This window comes from Amphiura filiformis, chromosome 7 (assembly GCF_039555335.1).
Source record: "Amphiura filiformis chromosome 7, Afil_fr2py, whole genome shotgun sequence".
Classification (NCBI taxonomy): domain Eukaryota; kingdom Metazoa; phylum Echinodermata; class Ophiuroidea; order Amphilepidida; family Amphiuridae; genus Amphiura; species Amphiura filiformis.
Window position 1 is genome coordinate 27,970,980 of NC_092634.1, and position 17,822 is coordinate 27,988,801.

The 17,822-nt window shown below is 35.6% G+C and overlaps 2 protein-coding genes across 2 annotated transcripts; one reads left to right on the top strand and one right to left on the bottom strand.

Annotated features, from left to right (window-relative positions):
* The first annotated feature begins 2,066 nt into the window (after window positions 1-2,066).
* LOC140157760 (snake venom 5'-nucleotidase-like) lies at window positions 2,067-5,576 on the top strand. Its single transcript, XM_072181007.1, has 5 exons — window positions 2,067-2,106; window positions 2,492-2,743; window positions 3,423-3,578; window positions 4,101-4,301; window positions 5,210-5,576. The coding sequence occupies exons 1-5, from the start codon at window positions 2,067-2,069 to the stop codon at window positions 5,386-5,388; spliced, it is 828 nt and encodes a 275-aa protein (XP_072037108.1). The 3' UTR covers window positions 5,389-5,576.
* A 1,406-nt stretch (window positions 5,577-6,982) lies between these two features.
* On the bottom strand, window positions 6,983-13,783 carry LOC140156965 (metabotropic glutamate receptor 3-like). The gene is made up of 2 exons (XM_072180012.1): window positions 11,814-13,783; window positions 6,983-9,652 (listed from the first exon to the last, which is right to left on the bottom strand). Exons 1-2 carry the CDS (start codon window positions 13,707-13,709, stop codon window positions 8,963-8,965), a joined length of 2,586 nt encoding a protein of 861 aa, XP_072036113.1. The 5' UTR covers window positions 13,710-13,783; the 3' UTR covers window positions 6,983-8,962.
* Window positions 13,784-17,822: the final 4,039 nt, after the last annotated feature.

Sequence of the window (17,822 nt, forward strand, 5' to 3'; positions counted from 1 at the left end):
ATCACAGCATACGAAAAAACACATAGGTGGTCACGTGCGTATTTATAAATACATATAAATATAATCGAAGCATACTGGCCTTGATTGTCACAGCATACAAAAAAACACCGTAAAAACTCATGTTTTTGGCCATTAGTTCCAAGAATTGACTACATATTATTAGAATCTGACTTTTATTGCCAGTCGTAACTTACGGATTAGGAGTGAGTTATATTTAATTTTGCAAAACAGGATAATACAGACTTGACATTTAGTATTGAATATTTCTTCACGAAGTACCAAGACTAATCTGGAAGGGGTCTGCATAAAGCGCGTGGGTTAAATACTTATTGGGGTGCCGGATGTGTCGGGAGATTGTGTCAAATAATTTTTGATAGAAAATATGCTATCCATGAGTCTTCGTTATGGTGCTCATAATGTACTGAATTAGCCTAAAATGGCGGATTCAAGGAGACTGAATTTGAGTTTTGTGGGGGGTAAAATGTCTGAATTTCAGAACATTGTTATGATATTATCAAATTGATTGAAGTTTGAGGTGATATGTACTGATCCTAAATACCAATAAGTGTTGATCAGAACTGAAATGCACTTGAAATATACCAGTTTTGAATGTGGGAGGAACTTTTGAAAAATGGCTCTTCAAAGTGGTACGTACTCAGAAAGTTTGAATGCCCCCTGGGGCCAAGTGTTATAAGCTTACTGTACATAAATAAACAGCGTGAGTTCATTGGACGACCAGGAATCCGCGCAGTTGTTGTTGTACCGTAAGTTTATAACATTTGATTCCAGTGGGAAACATTCAAATTTTTTAAGCTCGTACCACTTTTAAGTGCCATATTTTGAGCTCCTCCCATTTTCAATAAATTGGTACATTATAAGTGCATTCAGCTGTTACAAATGCCAATTGTTGGCGATGTTTAAGAAATATCACCAAAACTCCAATCAATTTGATAATAACAGAACAATGATGCATGAAGTCCGAAATTGTGTCCCGCACAAAGCTCAAACTCATCCTCCATAAATCCACCATTTTAGACAAATGCTCTACATTATGAGCACCATAATATAAACTCATGGAAAACATATTTTCTATCAAACAATTATGTTACACCATCTCCTGACACACTCCAATTATTAATAGAAGAGTTGAATTGCAAAAGCGTTTAGCCCATGCGGTTTATGCAGACCACTTCGTGAATAAATATTCCATACTAAATGTCAAGTCTGTATTTTCGAATCCCAAATTAGTGATGTATTTTTCTGGAATCGGGAATATTGACGTTATTGTTACTTATTATCTTCGAAGTAATCGGAGCGGTTCTCTCAGACTATTTTGGTATCTGTTTTTCATACATTCACACATTGAAATCAGTTGATTTCATATTTTTTATTCAGTTTTATTATGCTATGCTTTTCTCTTCAGGAACGCCGCCCGATTTAGAAGTGCCACTTGGCGACTATCCGTTCCTGGTGACTTCCGATGACGACCCCGATACCGTAGTGCCAGTTGTACACGCGTATGATTTTAGCAAATATCTTGGTCGATTGGATGTAACATTCGACGACGATGGCAAACTTACTCAGTACCAAGGAAATCCCATTCTTCTGAACAAAGCTGTGGAACAAGGTACAGATATTGCGATGTAAATTAAAATTCAATGCACAGAATGAAACAACAGATGTGAAAACGAGAGAATAAACTAACCAGTATGTTGTATTCCTACTTGTTCATGACATATTGGTTGGCCAAGCCTTCAAGGTAAAATAAACCTACTCATGATATCCTCTGGCATGGTCTGGTTTGCTGTCTGCTGTTGTCCTGGGAAACAAACATAATCCAATTTGGGCCTTTAAGGCGTAAAATGCCACATTGTGCCATAATTATTATGTTGACTTAGGTTGGAATTTTCCGATTGAAGGACTCTAAACGTAAAAGTTTATAATTTCGACCTGGTCCATCTGTAAATGTCGGCATTTTACCTCGGCAAGGTTAATTTTAGTTGATATTGGCATGATCTGATCATCCGCAATAACCTCTATACAGTAGGGTCATATGTAGAGCTTTCATGACTGCAAGACCTGATGAAGGATTGACGGTTGATCGAAGTTCTTTGAGATAATTAAAAAATAATGAACTCCTATGCCCTTCCCAAAAGTGTGTGCTTTTTATCCAAAATGTCGGTTTATATAGCACATTTAAAAATGTTATTTAAACGTTTTGATCAAAACCAAAATGCGTTTACAGCACGCTTATTACATTTTAAAAGCATCTTTGTGTGTTCTGGGGTTGAAACTTTTAAATCTCTACCTCCAGTTTTAAATGTACAACTGCATCATTTGCCGCCACCGATATCTCAAGTTAAAGAAAACATTCTTGCGGTAATTAAGACTCTGACTATAAGATCAGCACTACTTTCATTACTGTGCTGTGTGTGTAACTAGGCCAAGATCCAAGGACAACTGCAGTAGTCTCTTTTGTGTTTTATTATAGATACTGCAGTTTTGGCTAAGATCAATGAATGGAGTGAAGCGCTAGGCAACGTAACTAATGACATAATCGGGCGAACACACGTTTTTCTTGACGGAACCCGTCAGAGTTGTCGTACTGGAGAATGCAATATAGGCAACTTTATCACTGACGTCATTCTTTGGCAGGTCATATCATTTCCCGATGAAGAGGAGTGGAATGAAGTTGCTATTGTGGTTTATAATAGTGGTGGAATCCGGAATTCTATAGGACAAGGTAAATCATGTAGTTCTTAAAGCCATAATGTGTGATTTGCTTCACAGCGACGCCCTAAATTTTACTCGGATTTCTACTTTTTGCATAATCATAATGTCCATTGGTGTATTGAAATACCACGTAAAAGACTAAGCCTAAAGTGCTTTAATAACGGTAAAATTTAACTTTTTAAAATTAAAACCGGGTCGACCCGGTTTTAATCAGAGTTTATCGATCGACTGCTTGCTAACATCTCCCGTGAATGTCAGCTTATGTGTACACCCTTCGAGAGCAATGCTCCGTGCAGTATTACATGTTACGATCGGCGAGCGTAGTACACGCATTGTAGGCGCTGGAATGAAATCGCAATTTTCTTCGTTATGCCTCATTTGTTTGGCTCGAAATTAAAAGAGGATAATGTGATCAGTGAAAACAAAGATTTAAATAGGAATCTATTCTTTATGCAAATCACACATTATTGCTTTTAGTTTGGTACGCTAAATATTATTGTCAGTAACCAATTTTTGATGTGTGTTATGTGCTTTATCAACCGTGTGATTGAAAATTCTTTATGGAACCAGTAAACCAGTTTGTTTTCATTATTTATTTCTATTCCAATTCAAAGTGCTTTTATGAGAATTTTTTTAGTGTTTTGTCAAGAAAGACATCTCATAAATTGTTGTCATTGTTCTTAATTCAGGAGAAATATCATTAGGAGATGTCCTAACAGTTTTGCCGTTTGGAAACACGATTGACGTACTGGACCTGCAGGGACGATACGTCAAAGAAATGCTGGAGCATTCGGTTGCAAACTGGGTTCCTGACGAGCTTGATGGTGCATTTCTTCAAATGTCGGGTATGGTAATAAAATGCGCGAGCCGGTATAATCAGGGTATCTTTATAATGGGCTATTCAGTAATGTAGGGTGTATCCAGCAGGTGGGGGGGTTGGGGGGGTGGGAGGTCGTTGGGGTGTGTTCGCGAGTACTTCCGAATAGGGATATACATTGATACGTTGAATTACGATTTGTTATTCTAGAGTATTATGTGTGAGAATGGATAGGAGGGTTGGAAGATGTAGGGGGTGTTAAAATGTACTCTATGCTGTTACGAGCACTTAAACACTTGGCAACATGACAACACACTGACAAAAAGAAAACCTTAATTTTAATTTTTCCCTTTTAGGAAGTATGGGTGATGGGGGGGTTGTTTTTGTGCGTGTTATTTTTGTTTGGCGTATAATGCATGTACATAGTTTTTAGACATAATACCGCTGGCTGCTGACAGACGTGTGTGTGCATTTTCATCTGTTTATCTGTTTATATACCAGGTCATATCATGCTAATGATAATTACTTTAAACACTTTGCTACTTTCTAGGCATCTGGGTGACCTATGACATTACCAGAGATGTGGGAGATAGAGTTGTGGAAGTATTAGTTCGATGCACAGACTGTGATGTCCCTAGATTCTTGCCACTAGATACAGAGAAGATGTACAAGATAGCTCTAAATACGTTCATAGCTGATGGTGGTGATGGCTATGACGTCTTTGTTGAGAATGGACAGAATCGATATTCAGGTTAGGTTTTTTTCCCATCACAAAATGTAATCTGATCATACAAAGAAAAACATAGGTTCGATGGATAAACTCCTGAAAAAAAGTTTTGAAACTTTCCAAAACGGGTTTATCAGCAATATTTGAAATCTATTTCCATACTGTTTCATTTCAATATAAACAGTGTTCTTTCCTGTCAGAAATGACACCAAATTTGTCACCATTACTTATTCCATGATTGAGTAACTGTCTTTGAAAAACAAGCAGGTCTCATTTGCAAGCAAGATGTGGCATTGTCTGCGTCATTTGCATCAGTAAACATGAGTAAGGAATATCACGCTGTTTCATTAAAACAATCACCACTTACCTAAAATCAGTAACGAGTAGATCGAGAACCCATATGCGTTCACAACAGCATTTTCTCATTATTCTTATAAACCTGAGCACACGCTCCTGAGGGATGGCATTCAACACTTCAAGCAAAATCTGTCTTCAACCAGCCTAGCACTTTTCATTCAAAATGATATCCTGGAAACAGCTTTTCATTCATTCTTTTATTTTTGCATTAACCTACTCGTTCATTCAAGCGCAGAAAATTGTCATTCTGGTACAATTTCTTTGAGACATCTCTTGGGTGTCTTTCAAAGAAAGATAAAAGATACTCAGCCGTGGAATTAGTTATCGTCACAAATGAGGTGTCATTGTTGACAAGAAGCAACAATGTTTTCACTGATATTAAACAATATGGAGATAAATTTCATAACTATCTGATATACAGCCGTTTTTGAAAGTTTACAAACTTTTTTGAGAAGTTTAGTTCGACATACCACATTCGATTGTTGGTGAGCCTGTATATATTATTTTATCGAAGTGAATTTTGAATTTCAGCGCGATTTTACAATAATTTGTATTCAAACTTGCCTTTTTCCCAGGTAATTTAGCTGCATCTACCGTGGCTGAATACATCGAAGTCTTCAGTCCTATTTATCCTGGAATAGACCGTCGAATCACGTTCTTGGACTCAGCTATGCCATGCAACGTAGCACATGTCTTGGTGTTTCAACCCGTGATGCTGTTATTTTTGGGGCTATATGCAATTCTTGTATTTTAAGACAAACAGTTGTCTTGATACATAAGAATTTTTAAAAACTTAAACCAAAGGTTTAAAAAAATACCCACTCCCCTTATGATTACAAAACATTTCTTTGCATAACTTGACATATTATTTTTGCGACCCTTCCAATGTCCTCCCATTTCGAAAAAAGATCTTTGGTCAAAAATAATCACGTTTGTTTTTAAAATTGCACTTTTCAACATCCTATACATGTAATGTACAAAACGTTCTCGATATCAACATGATCAATGCTTTCATTGATTTAATTGTTTTTTCGTTAATTTTATGTATCCGATGACTCATGTAATCATCTTTCAGTACAAAACAATGATTCATTTACATGAATTTTGACACGAACGGGGTTTTCTTATTCAGCCGATAAAATCACTTTAGTAGAAATACTGTTTGTAGTTATGGTAGTGTTCATTTGTAAATGGTAGTCAGTCGGAAAGATCTAGAGCACAGTTTCTTGGTAAATGCGTACTAGTTAAAGAAGAAACAGCAATCAGAGATTGGTTGAATCAAGCGATTGGATATCAGCATCCAGACTCTTAACTGCAGTCACTCTCTTGTGGCCACATCATGACAGTTAAGCATTTATCTAAGAAAGCCATCACTTAAGAAGACAAGATGCTAGATGCTTCAACCTACGCATTAGATGTAAATTTCACTCTTTTGGTCAAATGCATACGTGCAGAACTCATTTCTCCTCCCTAGTGATTTTATCATTTTCTATATACTGATTACAACCGTCAAATGAAACCTCATTTTTGTCAAAATTAATTTTAAGAAATCATTGTTTTGCACTGAATGATGATTGCATGGGTGACTGAAGGATCAGAGGCAGAAAGGTGAAGAAAAAAAACACAATTTAATCAATCATAACATTGATATCGAGAACGTTTTGTACATCACGAATACATGTATGTGATGTTGAAAAGTGCACCTCTTCCTGAAAGCATCATTTTTGAAAAATGTGATTATATTTGACCAAAGAAATTGATTTTGGAAATGGGTAAACTTTGGGAGGGTTGAAAAATGATTTTTCTACTCAAAGAAATTAAAAAAGTCAATAAAATGTATGTCAACTTATGCAAAGGCCTGTTTTGTACTTTTAGGGGCAGGTGGAGTTATTTCTTTTGAACCCTGTATTTAGATTTAAGTGTGTTAAATAAAACATTATTATTATTATTCAACAAAATGTATGTCAATGGAATGTTTGTTAGAGGGAGGTGGAGTTATTTCTTTTCAACCCTGTATTTAGACTTAAATAAAACATTATTATTACCATTATTATTGTTATTAGTGTTAATTAATTAATTATTATTATTATTATTATTATTATTATTATTATTATTATTATTATTATTATTATTATTATTATTATTATTATTATTATTATTATATTATTATTATTATTATTATTTATTATTATTATTCTGTTCACCACAAAAACGCATGAATACATTCAAGAGTATTACCAGGAATTAATGGGGCATATTAGGGTATAGACGAATCCAATTTCACGCATTCCTACACCTTAACGTAGATAAAAGAGTGATAAAAGTTTACAACACAACACAATTCAACATTGATTTTTTAAGCGGATTTAATCCATCCAATTGGGCAGTAACAACACCAGTTTGGTGCAGACGGGACCCAGTAATGGCCGACTGAATCTTGACCATCACTTGGCTCGTTGGATTCGTCTATAACCATTATTTATTGGAATTTAACCATCGTCCTATATTGATCCATTTTACATTATTTCTGTGGGGTGTGTTGGCACTCCGGCTACATACTATCACCCCTGGTTACGCAAATATATGTGACGTGTCATGTCAAAGTCAGACACTTTTGGGCAGGATATCAATTTTGATGTTTTTACATATCTTAAATATAGAGATATTTTGCTCCACAACCCCGTTTTCCTCAATGAGATTGGACATTCCTAAGCGAAGATATTGAGTTCGTAAGTTATGGTATTTTAAAATTGGAAATTGAGGAATCGGCTTTTAAAAATATTATTGACAATGTTGAGAGTAGGAATTACCTTGAAAAATGTCTCAAAAAATACAAGATGCCAGTTATATTCCGGTCTGAAACTATCAGACAATATTCTAAACATTAATAACATCACAAATTCGCAACAAACCCAAATGGTGAAAAAAATCACCTCCGGACAGATTTTTGGTTATTTCTCAATTTACGATCCTGCCCAAAAGTGTCTGCTCACATATTACCCCTTTTCCATATTTAGCGCAACTACTAATATAGTGTTTTTTACATAATTAGAAAAAAACTGTACATTTGAAAATATGATTGATGCAGGATATTTCTTTCTTGCCGAAAGAAAATCTGAAATCTATTTACACTATTATAAAATACTAGTTTCCATAACACTAATTCAAATACCGCATAACTCCCTGCAGTGTTTATAAAGTAAACAACAACATGATTTCACCCCATCACTTAAGTTAAACTTACCATAATAAAAATTATCATTATTAAAAAAACACGTTTCTGATAAGCATTGTTTTCGTAAAAAATGTTAAATAATCAATTACGGGATACACCAGTTTCAAACTTGAACGCGTCAGGTAAATCTAACAACATCATGGCATCGTACATTAAGTAGTTGTACATCCAATTGAAAGACAAAGTGTTCACCTATTATACTACCATGAATAGAAAGTTAATACGAAGTGATATAATAATCGGATTAACTACCGTAGCAATAGGTGAAAACAATGTTTGCATATACCGCGCTGCACTGGTACGTTCACGCGGTACCTCTGCATTGAACCGTGTCATTCTGATCACTCGCACCAGTAAGATAAGTATCTTTGAAAAGACCGGTATTGTATCCAATTTATGATTGCAGACATACACAGGTGATGAGTGCAACCTGCTCATAGTGCAGCGCAATGTATTCAAAAATGTTTGACGAATCCAATTGCACGCATTCCTACACCTCAATGGCAGCCATAGCTGGATCCCCATCGAGTCTATCCCACCTATAATGTGAAATGATGCGGCCTTGGCGGGGGTTTTAAACTGTATTCCATCACCCGTGTCATATATTTATAGACAATAGAATGATGTAAGTTTACAACACAATACAATATAACATCGATTTTTAAGCAGCTTTAATCTACCCAATTGGCCAGTCAAAACACCTGTTTGGTGCAGCGGGGATCCAGTAATGGCCGAATAAATTCTGTCCATCACTTGGCTCGTTGGATTCGTCTATTGCTAATCCGATTTGATAATACATACGCTGATTCCAACAGTATATTGAATACACTACATTACGGCCGGTACGCTAGTTCGATTCCTTTATCTGAAGTCATTCGATAAAAGCATGCACGACCTTTTATTGGGTAGTGCGTCAATTCAAAAGCACCGGGCCCACATTTGCTGGAAATCATGAGACATCCAAATGTTGGGAACCTGGCAACAACTGTTGCCGAAACGTACACAGTAAGTGCATATTTTCGATCAGAAAATATAAACCTGTTATCTGACTTTTCCTGAGTATTTTCAATCAGGTATGCAATTTTTTTCTATATTATAGCCAGTTCCCTGCTTCTGAAGGATAAATATGCCCTTGTCCAGTTAACGACTGAGGCGGATACACGGCATCAGAATCCAAAGACGAATGCGTCTTGACCATACTTACAGTAGACACCGGCTCGCGCGCAGCTATCGCCTCACCGTACGACCAACGACGACCATCAAAATTAGTCGCAGACGATATCGCATTTACGCGAGATCTCGAACGCAATACTCTTCCAGCTCCTGATCTTCCACCCTCAGAAGGCCAGCTTACTTCAGCGGGTTTAGCTTTTACATCGCGCGCTATGTATATGTTCATATCAGCATCCGGTACCAAGTAAATAGCGTATAGTTTGATCAAAAACAAGAATATTAAGGTGACACTGGCACTGATCAGCATTGCAAATGATAAGATCAGTACTTTCCAATTCGCTATCGGTGCATTGACATACGATGGTATGAAGAGTACCCATATTACCAGTGTAGTGTACACACTAAAACCGATGAACCGAGATTCCTTGTAGTTTTTAGGCACCTTACGGGTAAGAAATGCACAAACACTGCATAGTATAATAAGAAGAACATTGTAGACGATAGATACGGCTAGCTCTGTGTCATTTTGGTTGCAAGTGAGTTGATGTTCTGGTTCTTGGATAATAGACTCTGGTGGTGTAACTATCAGAAAGACAATAGTTATTGCGACCTGTAATAGAAGATTCAAAATAGAAGAAAGGGGCATTCATTACAATGAGAATGAGCTACAATGAGTATGACAAGTAATTGTTACGTCGTACATCTAGCTATTGTTATACAAGACCGAGTCACTTACTGGCTATTCAATTAGCTTAGATTCTTTTAAAATATTTAAAAACATAAAAATGATGGTCAAAGATTAAGAAAAGTATTAGCACACCCTTAGACTTAACGTGATTTATACTCATTAAATTCCAAAGTTCAATTTGAAACCCCATTTCTTTTCAATTTTGCCTCATTTTAGGCAGTTTTGGTTCACCAAAAGGTTCACTATCTTTTCACAAATCGAGTGGCACGGTCTATTCTCACGGATAATATACCCTACCAAATAAAAAAAAAAGTAATATGTCCACCAAGAGGCCTCCACGGGGCAATTCGTAAAAAATACAATAAAAGAGATCTGTCCCTCTGACATGGCTGCCATTTCAATTGTTATACCGTTCCGGTTATTGGATTGGGACTATAGGTGATGATGGTCCACCGGTTTTTAGGGTGAAGCTCCGCGAGGTATGCAACTTTGTATGTTTTTCAAAGTAAAATATACTGCGCCAAAAACTAACACTTTGAAAAATAATCATAATTTCAAAACTGAAACATATTGAGGTAAATTTATTTTTCAGTAAAAAGGAAACTGGAAAAAAGTTTAAAATGGTTATCTCTTAAATTCAATTATTTAAAATATTTTAATTGTAACATTACTTTACAATAAATGAATGAATAGTAATTAAAGCACTTTTTCCGAAAAAAAAACTGTCGCAACACTACCATAATGTTTTTTTAGTTGGAAGAAGGGCCTATAATTGTACACCCTCGGAAATCAACTTTTAATCGACATCTGTAGATCAGAAAATTGCGTAGAAAACGAAAAGTTTATGTTTGAAAAGTTTAAAAATGTCTCTAAGGGGTCAACTGAGCCAAATTTTATACAACATGGTTCAAATTTCATAATTGGTCAGATTTTGTCAAATCCATATCACAGTATTCCGCTGGTCATTACTATTTAGAACAAGCACATCAGTTTGACCTATCTGCGACATACTGATCTTGTGCTATAAGCAAAAATGTCAAAATTGGGGAGCCAATTTTTTGGCAAGAAATTTTTAGTCAACTTTGTAGTTTTTCAAATTAATATAGTTTGCTGGCCAACAATTTTCCCCTCAGCTTTCCAAGGAACGTCAAACGGGGTTATATCATAGTTTTGTCAGAATTTGTAAAATTTGTAAATTTTGTAATTTCGCTCAAATACGGAAATTTCTCGCCATCTACTAGGAGGTTTCGTTACCTCGGAGGTTTCGAAACATCGCCACCTACAATAAAGGTTGACCTTTTGTCGGATTTTGGCAATAACAAAGCATTCTAGACCGTTCAAACTATTCCTTATTTGACTTTATTTTATATGAAGAAAACAATTCGAGGCCAATTGAAATAGGAGTCCTTTACGTTTTTGACCACTGTGTGGGCAAAAAACCGGACCACCCCTAATAGTGATCTGTTTGCTTATAACTCAAGTCGCAGATAGGTCAAACTATACTTTTATCTGAATTGTTATGACCTGAATAGTTTGGCGTAACTGCATGCATAAAATCATTATAGACACGTACGTTCATCGCTAGCTAAGTGGTACGAAGAAATATGCGATGTTATAATCTGTCGTCTTAGGACATTTAAATAAAGGCACTTAATTTAATGCCCACGTGACCTGATGGGCGCAGACATTACAGTGTCTAGACAGGATGTCTGGAAAAGTGACCTTTGGCACAGCGGGTGGTCTTTCTGTGTATTTCAATTAGAAATGCAGGGATGCATGTCCAAATTTTCTAGCAAATTTGTCATTTTTTGCAACTTTGTAGTATTATTGTAATAGTTTCCGTCGATAACTTTTTTCCGTCGACCAAAACTTTCAAAATTTAGTTCTTGAAAACATACTAAAAAACAGAATCCGTAACTTTTTAAAATTAAGTTGCCTATTAAACTTTCAGCAACTGTGATAATATTTGTCTGAGAAATTCCTATCTCTTAGCTTTGTAGCACATCTACTGATCACTTGGTGGTCTTGGTATGGCGGCGCCCATGGGTCATGGTGGGAATTAAATTTAGTGCCTTTTATTTACCTGGACCAAAATGAGACTGAGTGAGAAGAATATCTCCGATGCCGAGCTAGTGAAACCAGGTCTCCTGGTGTTCCTCGTCACTGCTTTATATCGGCGAAAAATAGTCCAAGTATGAACAAGCAAAGGCGCAAAGTGTGTAGTAAAACACACCATGTATCCCGACCGCAGAAAGTAACAACTAATGGCGGATGGCTTGGTAACAAATGCAAAGACCAGCAGGTATGAGAACATTACACCAACCAGGATGAGAAAGCTGACTCCAAGACCAGATGCATGAATCAGGGAATGGTTTCTGTTCCATATGTATGCTCCAGTGACAATCATACCACAAATAAGCCCGGTGGAATCAAGGACTATGATGAAGCTAGCCCATGGATGACGCCATTGAGGAGGCCCTTTGCATCGTGAAATTGGTAACTCATTATTGGCGTCGCCTCCCCATATTACAGCACTTCCATTGATAGTCCATTGACTGATTGAGTTCCAATCTCCAACAGGTACCAGCAGGCATTCTTGATCATCATTGCATTGGAAGTTCACCATCTCATAACGGCCTATATCTTCTCCAGCGGAAAAGAATGAAACATTATGCTTGTTGTAACCCATAAAATTCAGGCTCGTCATGTGTCCGTAAAGTGTTCTACCGTAGGTGCCGTTAAAATTCTCTTTGATTTCTTGTACACATTTTGCGTCTAAACCAGGGCATTCTTCCTTCAAAAGTGCGTCTAATCCATAAGCAAATACCAACACGGAGTCCATCGTCCTAGATACGCCACTCTCCTTGCTGAAGCCAGTCTTTAAGATCGACCTTTCCGTTTTAAATTCTTCAAACCACGGATTGCGATTACCAGGACTGACCTTTAGGAAGTAGTTTTCAAATTGAGGTACTATTTTATCCACAAAACGTATTTTCAAAGTACCTTTTGTAGCACGCGAGAACTTTTGGATTTCGTGAACGTTTGACCCCCAACCGTCGCTACCTATGAGCTGAAATTTGCCAATAGCATCCATTGACTCCATTGCTTCGAAGAAAAGTCTCGCATATGTCTGATGAGTGAACAGGATAACCACTCTGGTATCAGAATGATTCAAAATTGATTTTACTATAAAATCAAAATCTGACTTCGTTGATCTTGAATCAACGCCAAATTGTTCAGCAATACAGATACTGTTTTCAGTCTTATTTTGAAACCGTTTGAATGCTGTTTTTCCATAGCTGTCATCGGTATAGACAAATGCAACTGACGTCCAATTAAAGTGGTTTAGTAAGGCAATCATTGCGTCAATCTGGAATTTGTCCGGGGGTATAACTCTCAAGAAGAATGGGAACATAACAGGATCAGATAATTCGTCGCTGGATGCAAAGTAGCTGACGGTAGGCAAATGGAAGGCACTGAAATGGAAGCTTATGGTAGAGGTTATCTCACTCCATTCTGCACCAACAACACCAATGAAAGGTGCATGTGTCTTGCTTTCATTATCCACTTTGGATATCGCACAGAAGTTTTCTTCAACGTATCTACAATGTTCCTTGTACATAACTTGATTGATCGCTTGTTTCACAGCCAGTTGCTTTTGAGCACATGTATCGTAAATGTCATACCCAAGTGTTATGTTCGGTAAAATATCAGTTCGTTTGTTTATTTCTTCCAACGCAAACACGATGGCTTCTTGTTTGTGAAGCGTAGCAAACCCTTCGTAATCATATTGACGATCAGAATTGGCGTTAGTACAACCTTGGTCGTGTAAGTCATCGAATAGCGCACCGAGTATAAAATCACCAGGACCAACATAATGTACGATACTTTCATCATCACATTGGTTGGTGCTGTCTCCTCTGCAATGATAAATCAATACAAAGAAGAAGATGAAAATTGCGTAGTCCCCTTTAGCCATAATGTCGGTTTGAGTCTACCATTCTAAATTGAGATTCGTATTTACGTTAGAGTAATCGTGCAAATGGCGTTAACTGTATTGTTAAATTTATTCATGCGATAGAACAGGATCACGCATGGAGATATAAAATACACATGTACAAATAGATATTATTGTTGCGAATTGAAGTATAACAATTTGCATAGAAAACTAATAAACCATAATGCTGTGTAAAAGTTTGTTGACATTTTGTAGCAATTACTACACATCATAACAATGGTCAAAATTATTTGTAGGTTTGGTTCCTTTTTGCCTTGGTTCTTATTTGAAGATTTGGGACCATTTTTTCAAAATTGAGTTTTTGGTGTTACGTTATAGTGCCAATAAAAATACACATTTTGGTGCTTGTTTGACTTTCATACCACTTTCCGTTCCTTATTATATTGTAAATCTTCGGGAATTTCCGGAAATTCTGACTTATAATGTCTACAAAATCTCAAAAAAACAATGTTGTTTTCCTTTTTTGATGTTTTACGGTAGCATTCAATGGTCTTTAACTTTCAAAACCAAAATTAACTATTTTTGAGTCACCATGTTTGAAACAATTAATTTTAATTAATAAAAGTACTTAAAATATGGCCGAAAATCATAATTAAAGAAGTAAATGAGATATTTAAATTTTTCTTTTTGATTTTGAAAGCTTTAATCAAGGTGCATAATATCATGCCAACAAATGGATTTAACTCTGATTTTAGAGATGTTTTTTAGAAATAGGGTAAATGAGTTGCACTGCAAAACTGCTTACATCCATAAAAGGCATGATATAAAAGTAATAATAAAATAAATACGAAGGCTAAAAATGTGTACCAAACGTATTATTTTAGTTTATTTCCATTTACACTTTGTTCAAAACCAAAATGAATCAAATCGAACAAGTAATTATTGCACAATTAAAAAAACGTATTTTTCTCAAAAAGTCAAAAATTGACGTAAGCAATTTTGCAATTCAACTCTTTATTTGAATTAAACTTGAACAATTAAGGCGGAGCGGGAACCCCTTTAAGGGTAGACGAGGTATTGTTGGTCGAAGCAACCTAAAAATCGATTTTCATTATCTAGATCAATATATTATTGAAAAATAACACCTTGATATTTTGTAAAAGTTCATTCTACAAATCGTATATTTTGCAAACTTGCTTAATTTATTGTTATTATTGAGTTATGTACGTTTTACAAAAATGTTGTTGTTTCTGCACTCATTACAACATAACTCAAGAACCGCAGCACCTATAAAAGTATATCTGTGATATTTTAATTCTTCTACACGCTCGCTATGAATTGAGCAATGCAGTTTTTGCCAAGGCTCACTACCATTCGTAAGATGCTGTTAACTACCAAATCACAACAACCTTAAAGCCACAATCTATGATTATCTTATTATTTTTTGTTCTTTAATCAAAATGTTGGAATATTATTGGTAATATTACCAGAAATGGTTGCTATCCATTGCTGTCCATTTTAAGCTGAAATAATAGGGTAAGGTGAAAGAAATCCCACTGGTTATTTTAGCCATTTACCAGTTCTATGGGAGGACATAAAGTCATAATAAATCGGCCAGTTTTAATCCAAATATCAGAAAATTCATACGGTACATTATTGAATATACCAGACTATATTTGATTGAAATCGGTAAAAGTATTGGCTCAAAAAAAAACCACATATTGGTAAAGAATATACATTTGCATGTTTTTCCAGTTAAACAAGAAAGAAGTCGCAAGAAAAGGAATTTTCATAATCAAATGAAAACAAGAAAACGTAAAATCAATAGGAATATTTTTTTATTTTGTATACGGACGAAATTGGTATTGTTTAATTGAGTTTCAATATTGCTCAAATTTACAGTTTTGTCACAAAATAACAAAAATTATAATTCTAAATGTTGTGATTTGATATTTTCTTTCAGGTGCACTTATTTTTAATTAAACATTTTCTGGAAAAATATTTTCTAAAAAAAAATGGGACGGAAACTGAACAACTCTGTTAAATGAGCTCTCACGCCTCTAGCAAGAGGAAATTTCTCAATTATGGGAACACCGAGGCTGGTTTAATACGTGCCTGACAATGTCACATAGCTTTTATAAATGTATGATTAGCCTGTATTTTGTGCTAATTTTGTTTGGAGGAAACCGTCACTAGAACGCAATAACCACCCTTGTAATAATACTTGGGAGCAGAGGACGATGTTATCATTTTTCAGTGTAAAACCGTTTTTACCAACAGTGTAGAGGGCTGGGAGTACTCCCCATTCCGGAAAAATGCAGCCAAATTAATGAAACATAGCTCAATCTTAATCATTAATTTAGTACAAACTGGAGATAAGTTCATTATTTTACCAATTTCAAGTCTACACATTCAAACTTGAATATATGTTGCAATTTTACTTAGATTTGATAATTTCATCAGTTATGCAATTGCAAACGTAAAGCCCTAGTTCTGTCATGTTAGGTAATGCTTGGGTCATAGTAGCGAAAGATACCGGGTTAAATAAAGCCTCTGTGACGTGAAGATCTGTAAACATTTGTCGATTACTCAATTCTTGTAAGATATTGTCTATATCGTACTCATCTGCAGCATACTGATTATATTTGGGCGTTATTATGTGAAGGCTTGTAAGATATTGAAGGTTATTAACAATTATTCTTAGGATCTCTTGTAAAGATGGAGCCTGGGCATGGCCTCGTGTGACAAAAGATGAAGTGGTCAAATAAAGCAGACATATTTCTTGAAGCTTTGGTAATCCAGACGTCAATATTTCCACGTCTTCTGGTGATATTTCATAACACTTATAAAGTGTTAGGTGGCGTAAATTTTGACATTGTAAAATTCTTGGTATGATAGTATTTCTGAATTGTTTGATTGATACTATCCAAAATTCTCTCGTGGGGTAATCATCATCATACGTACAATTTATGTTAGCAACAAAGGATAGCTGAAGCTTTTCAAGTTGTAAAGGTAAAGCAAAGTTGGCCTTGGAAAAATACTTAATTATGTCCTTATTGCAAGAATATGGACTGTATTGATCTGATGAAAGAAATGATAGCGTTTGTAGATTTGGGCACTTGTTGGTCAAGTATCGCATAACGGCCCAGTTTGAAGCCCTGAGATACACCACTCTTAGCGAAGAGTCTGTGTAAGATTGAAGGATTCGCTTGGTTGTGTTTGCTAACTGTTTAATATACTTCGCTTCATCCTGTTCACTCTGATATGGTGAGTCCAGGTTGTAACCATTCCAAAAGTCTACAGTTTGCCACAAGTGTGGCTCTTTGATGAGAATATGCCACCGTTTACATGTTCTGTTGAATCAAATATAGAGACAAAACAATCTTAGAAAGTCAGTTTATTATATATATTCTTACCTATCGGCAAAATCAGACAAAAGTGGAAAATAATTAATTGTAATGTTTCTAAAAAGACCAGTTTTCTTTCAAGTATTGTGCAGAAGTTGTTTTTATCTTTCGACAGCCATAGTGTTACTGTCTATGATCTATTAACAAATTACACAATATAAATGATAGCTGATATTATGATATAAATTTTAACACCAAAGAGGACAGAACAAAACGAACACAAGGTGCAGAATGAGAAAAAAGTTTCAAAGAGGAAATGCAAATAAAGACAGATTGGCAGGCAAAGTGACCTCAATGCTTCATTCCCTTTCAACCTTCCAATGTGAATAGCATCAGTTTTTGACATATTTATTTTGCACCCAGAGAATTTGCCAAAATGTTCAAGAGTATCAAAAAGATTCCTAAAATCTCCATGTAAAAAACAAGTTGTGTCATCAGCCAAAAGACTAACCTTTTTACTCTATCTCCAATCTTAATGCCATTAATTTTGTCATTTCCCCTTATTGAAATACTTAACACTTCAATCGCGCACAAAAACAATAAAGGCGAAATCGGACAACCTTGAAATATACCACGTTCTAAGAAAATCTCATCGGATAAAAACCCATTGTTTGAAATGAAACTTTTTCTATTGCAATAAAATGTTTTAACCCATTGAATAAAATTATTTCCAACATCGAATGCCTCCAAAACCTGAAATAAATAATCATGTTCCCTACTATCAAAT

Excerpts from the sequence above, each read along its gene's own strand:
- LOC140157760 (XM_072181007.1), top strand. The coding sequence starts at position 2,067 with ATGACTGCAAGACCTGATGAAGGATTGACGGTTGATCGAA. Across the intron at positions 2,744-3,422 it reads CCGGAATTCTATAGGACAAG|GAGAAATATCATTAGGAGAT; the intron begins GTAAATCATGTA and ends TTCTTAATTCAG. Across the intron at positions 3,579-4,100 it reads TGCATTTCTTCAAATGTCGG|GCATCTGGGTGACCTATGAC; the intron begins GTATGGTAATAA and ends GCTACTTTCTAG.
- LOC140156965 (XM_072180012.1), bottom strand. The coding sequence starts at position 13,709 with ATGGCTAAAGGGGACTACGCAATTTTCATCTTCTTCTTTGTATTGATT. Across the intron at positions 9,653-11,813 it reads TCAGTCTCATTTTGGTCCAG|GTCGCAATAACTATTGTCTT; the intron begins GTAAATAAAAGG and ends CTTCTATTACAG.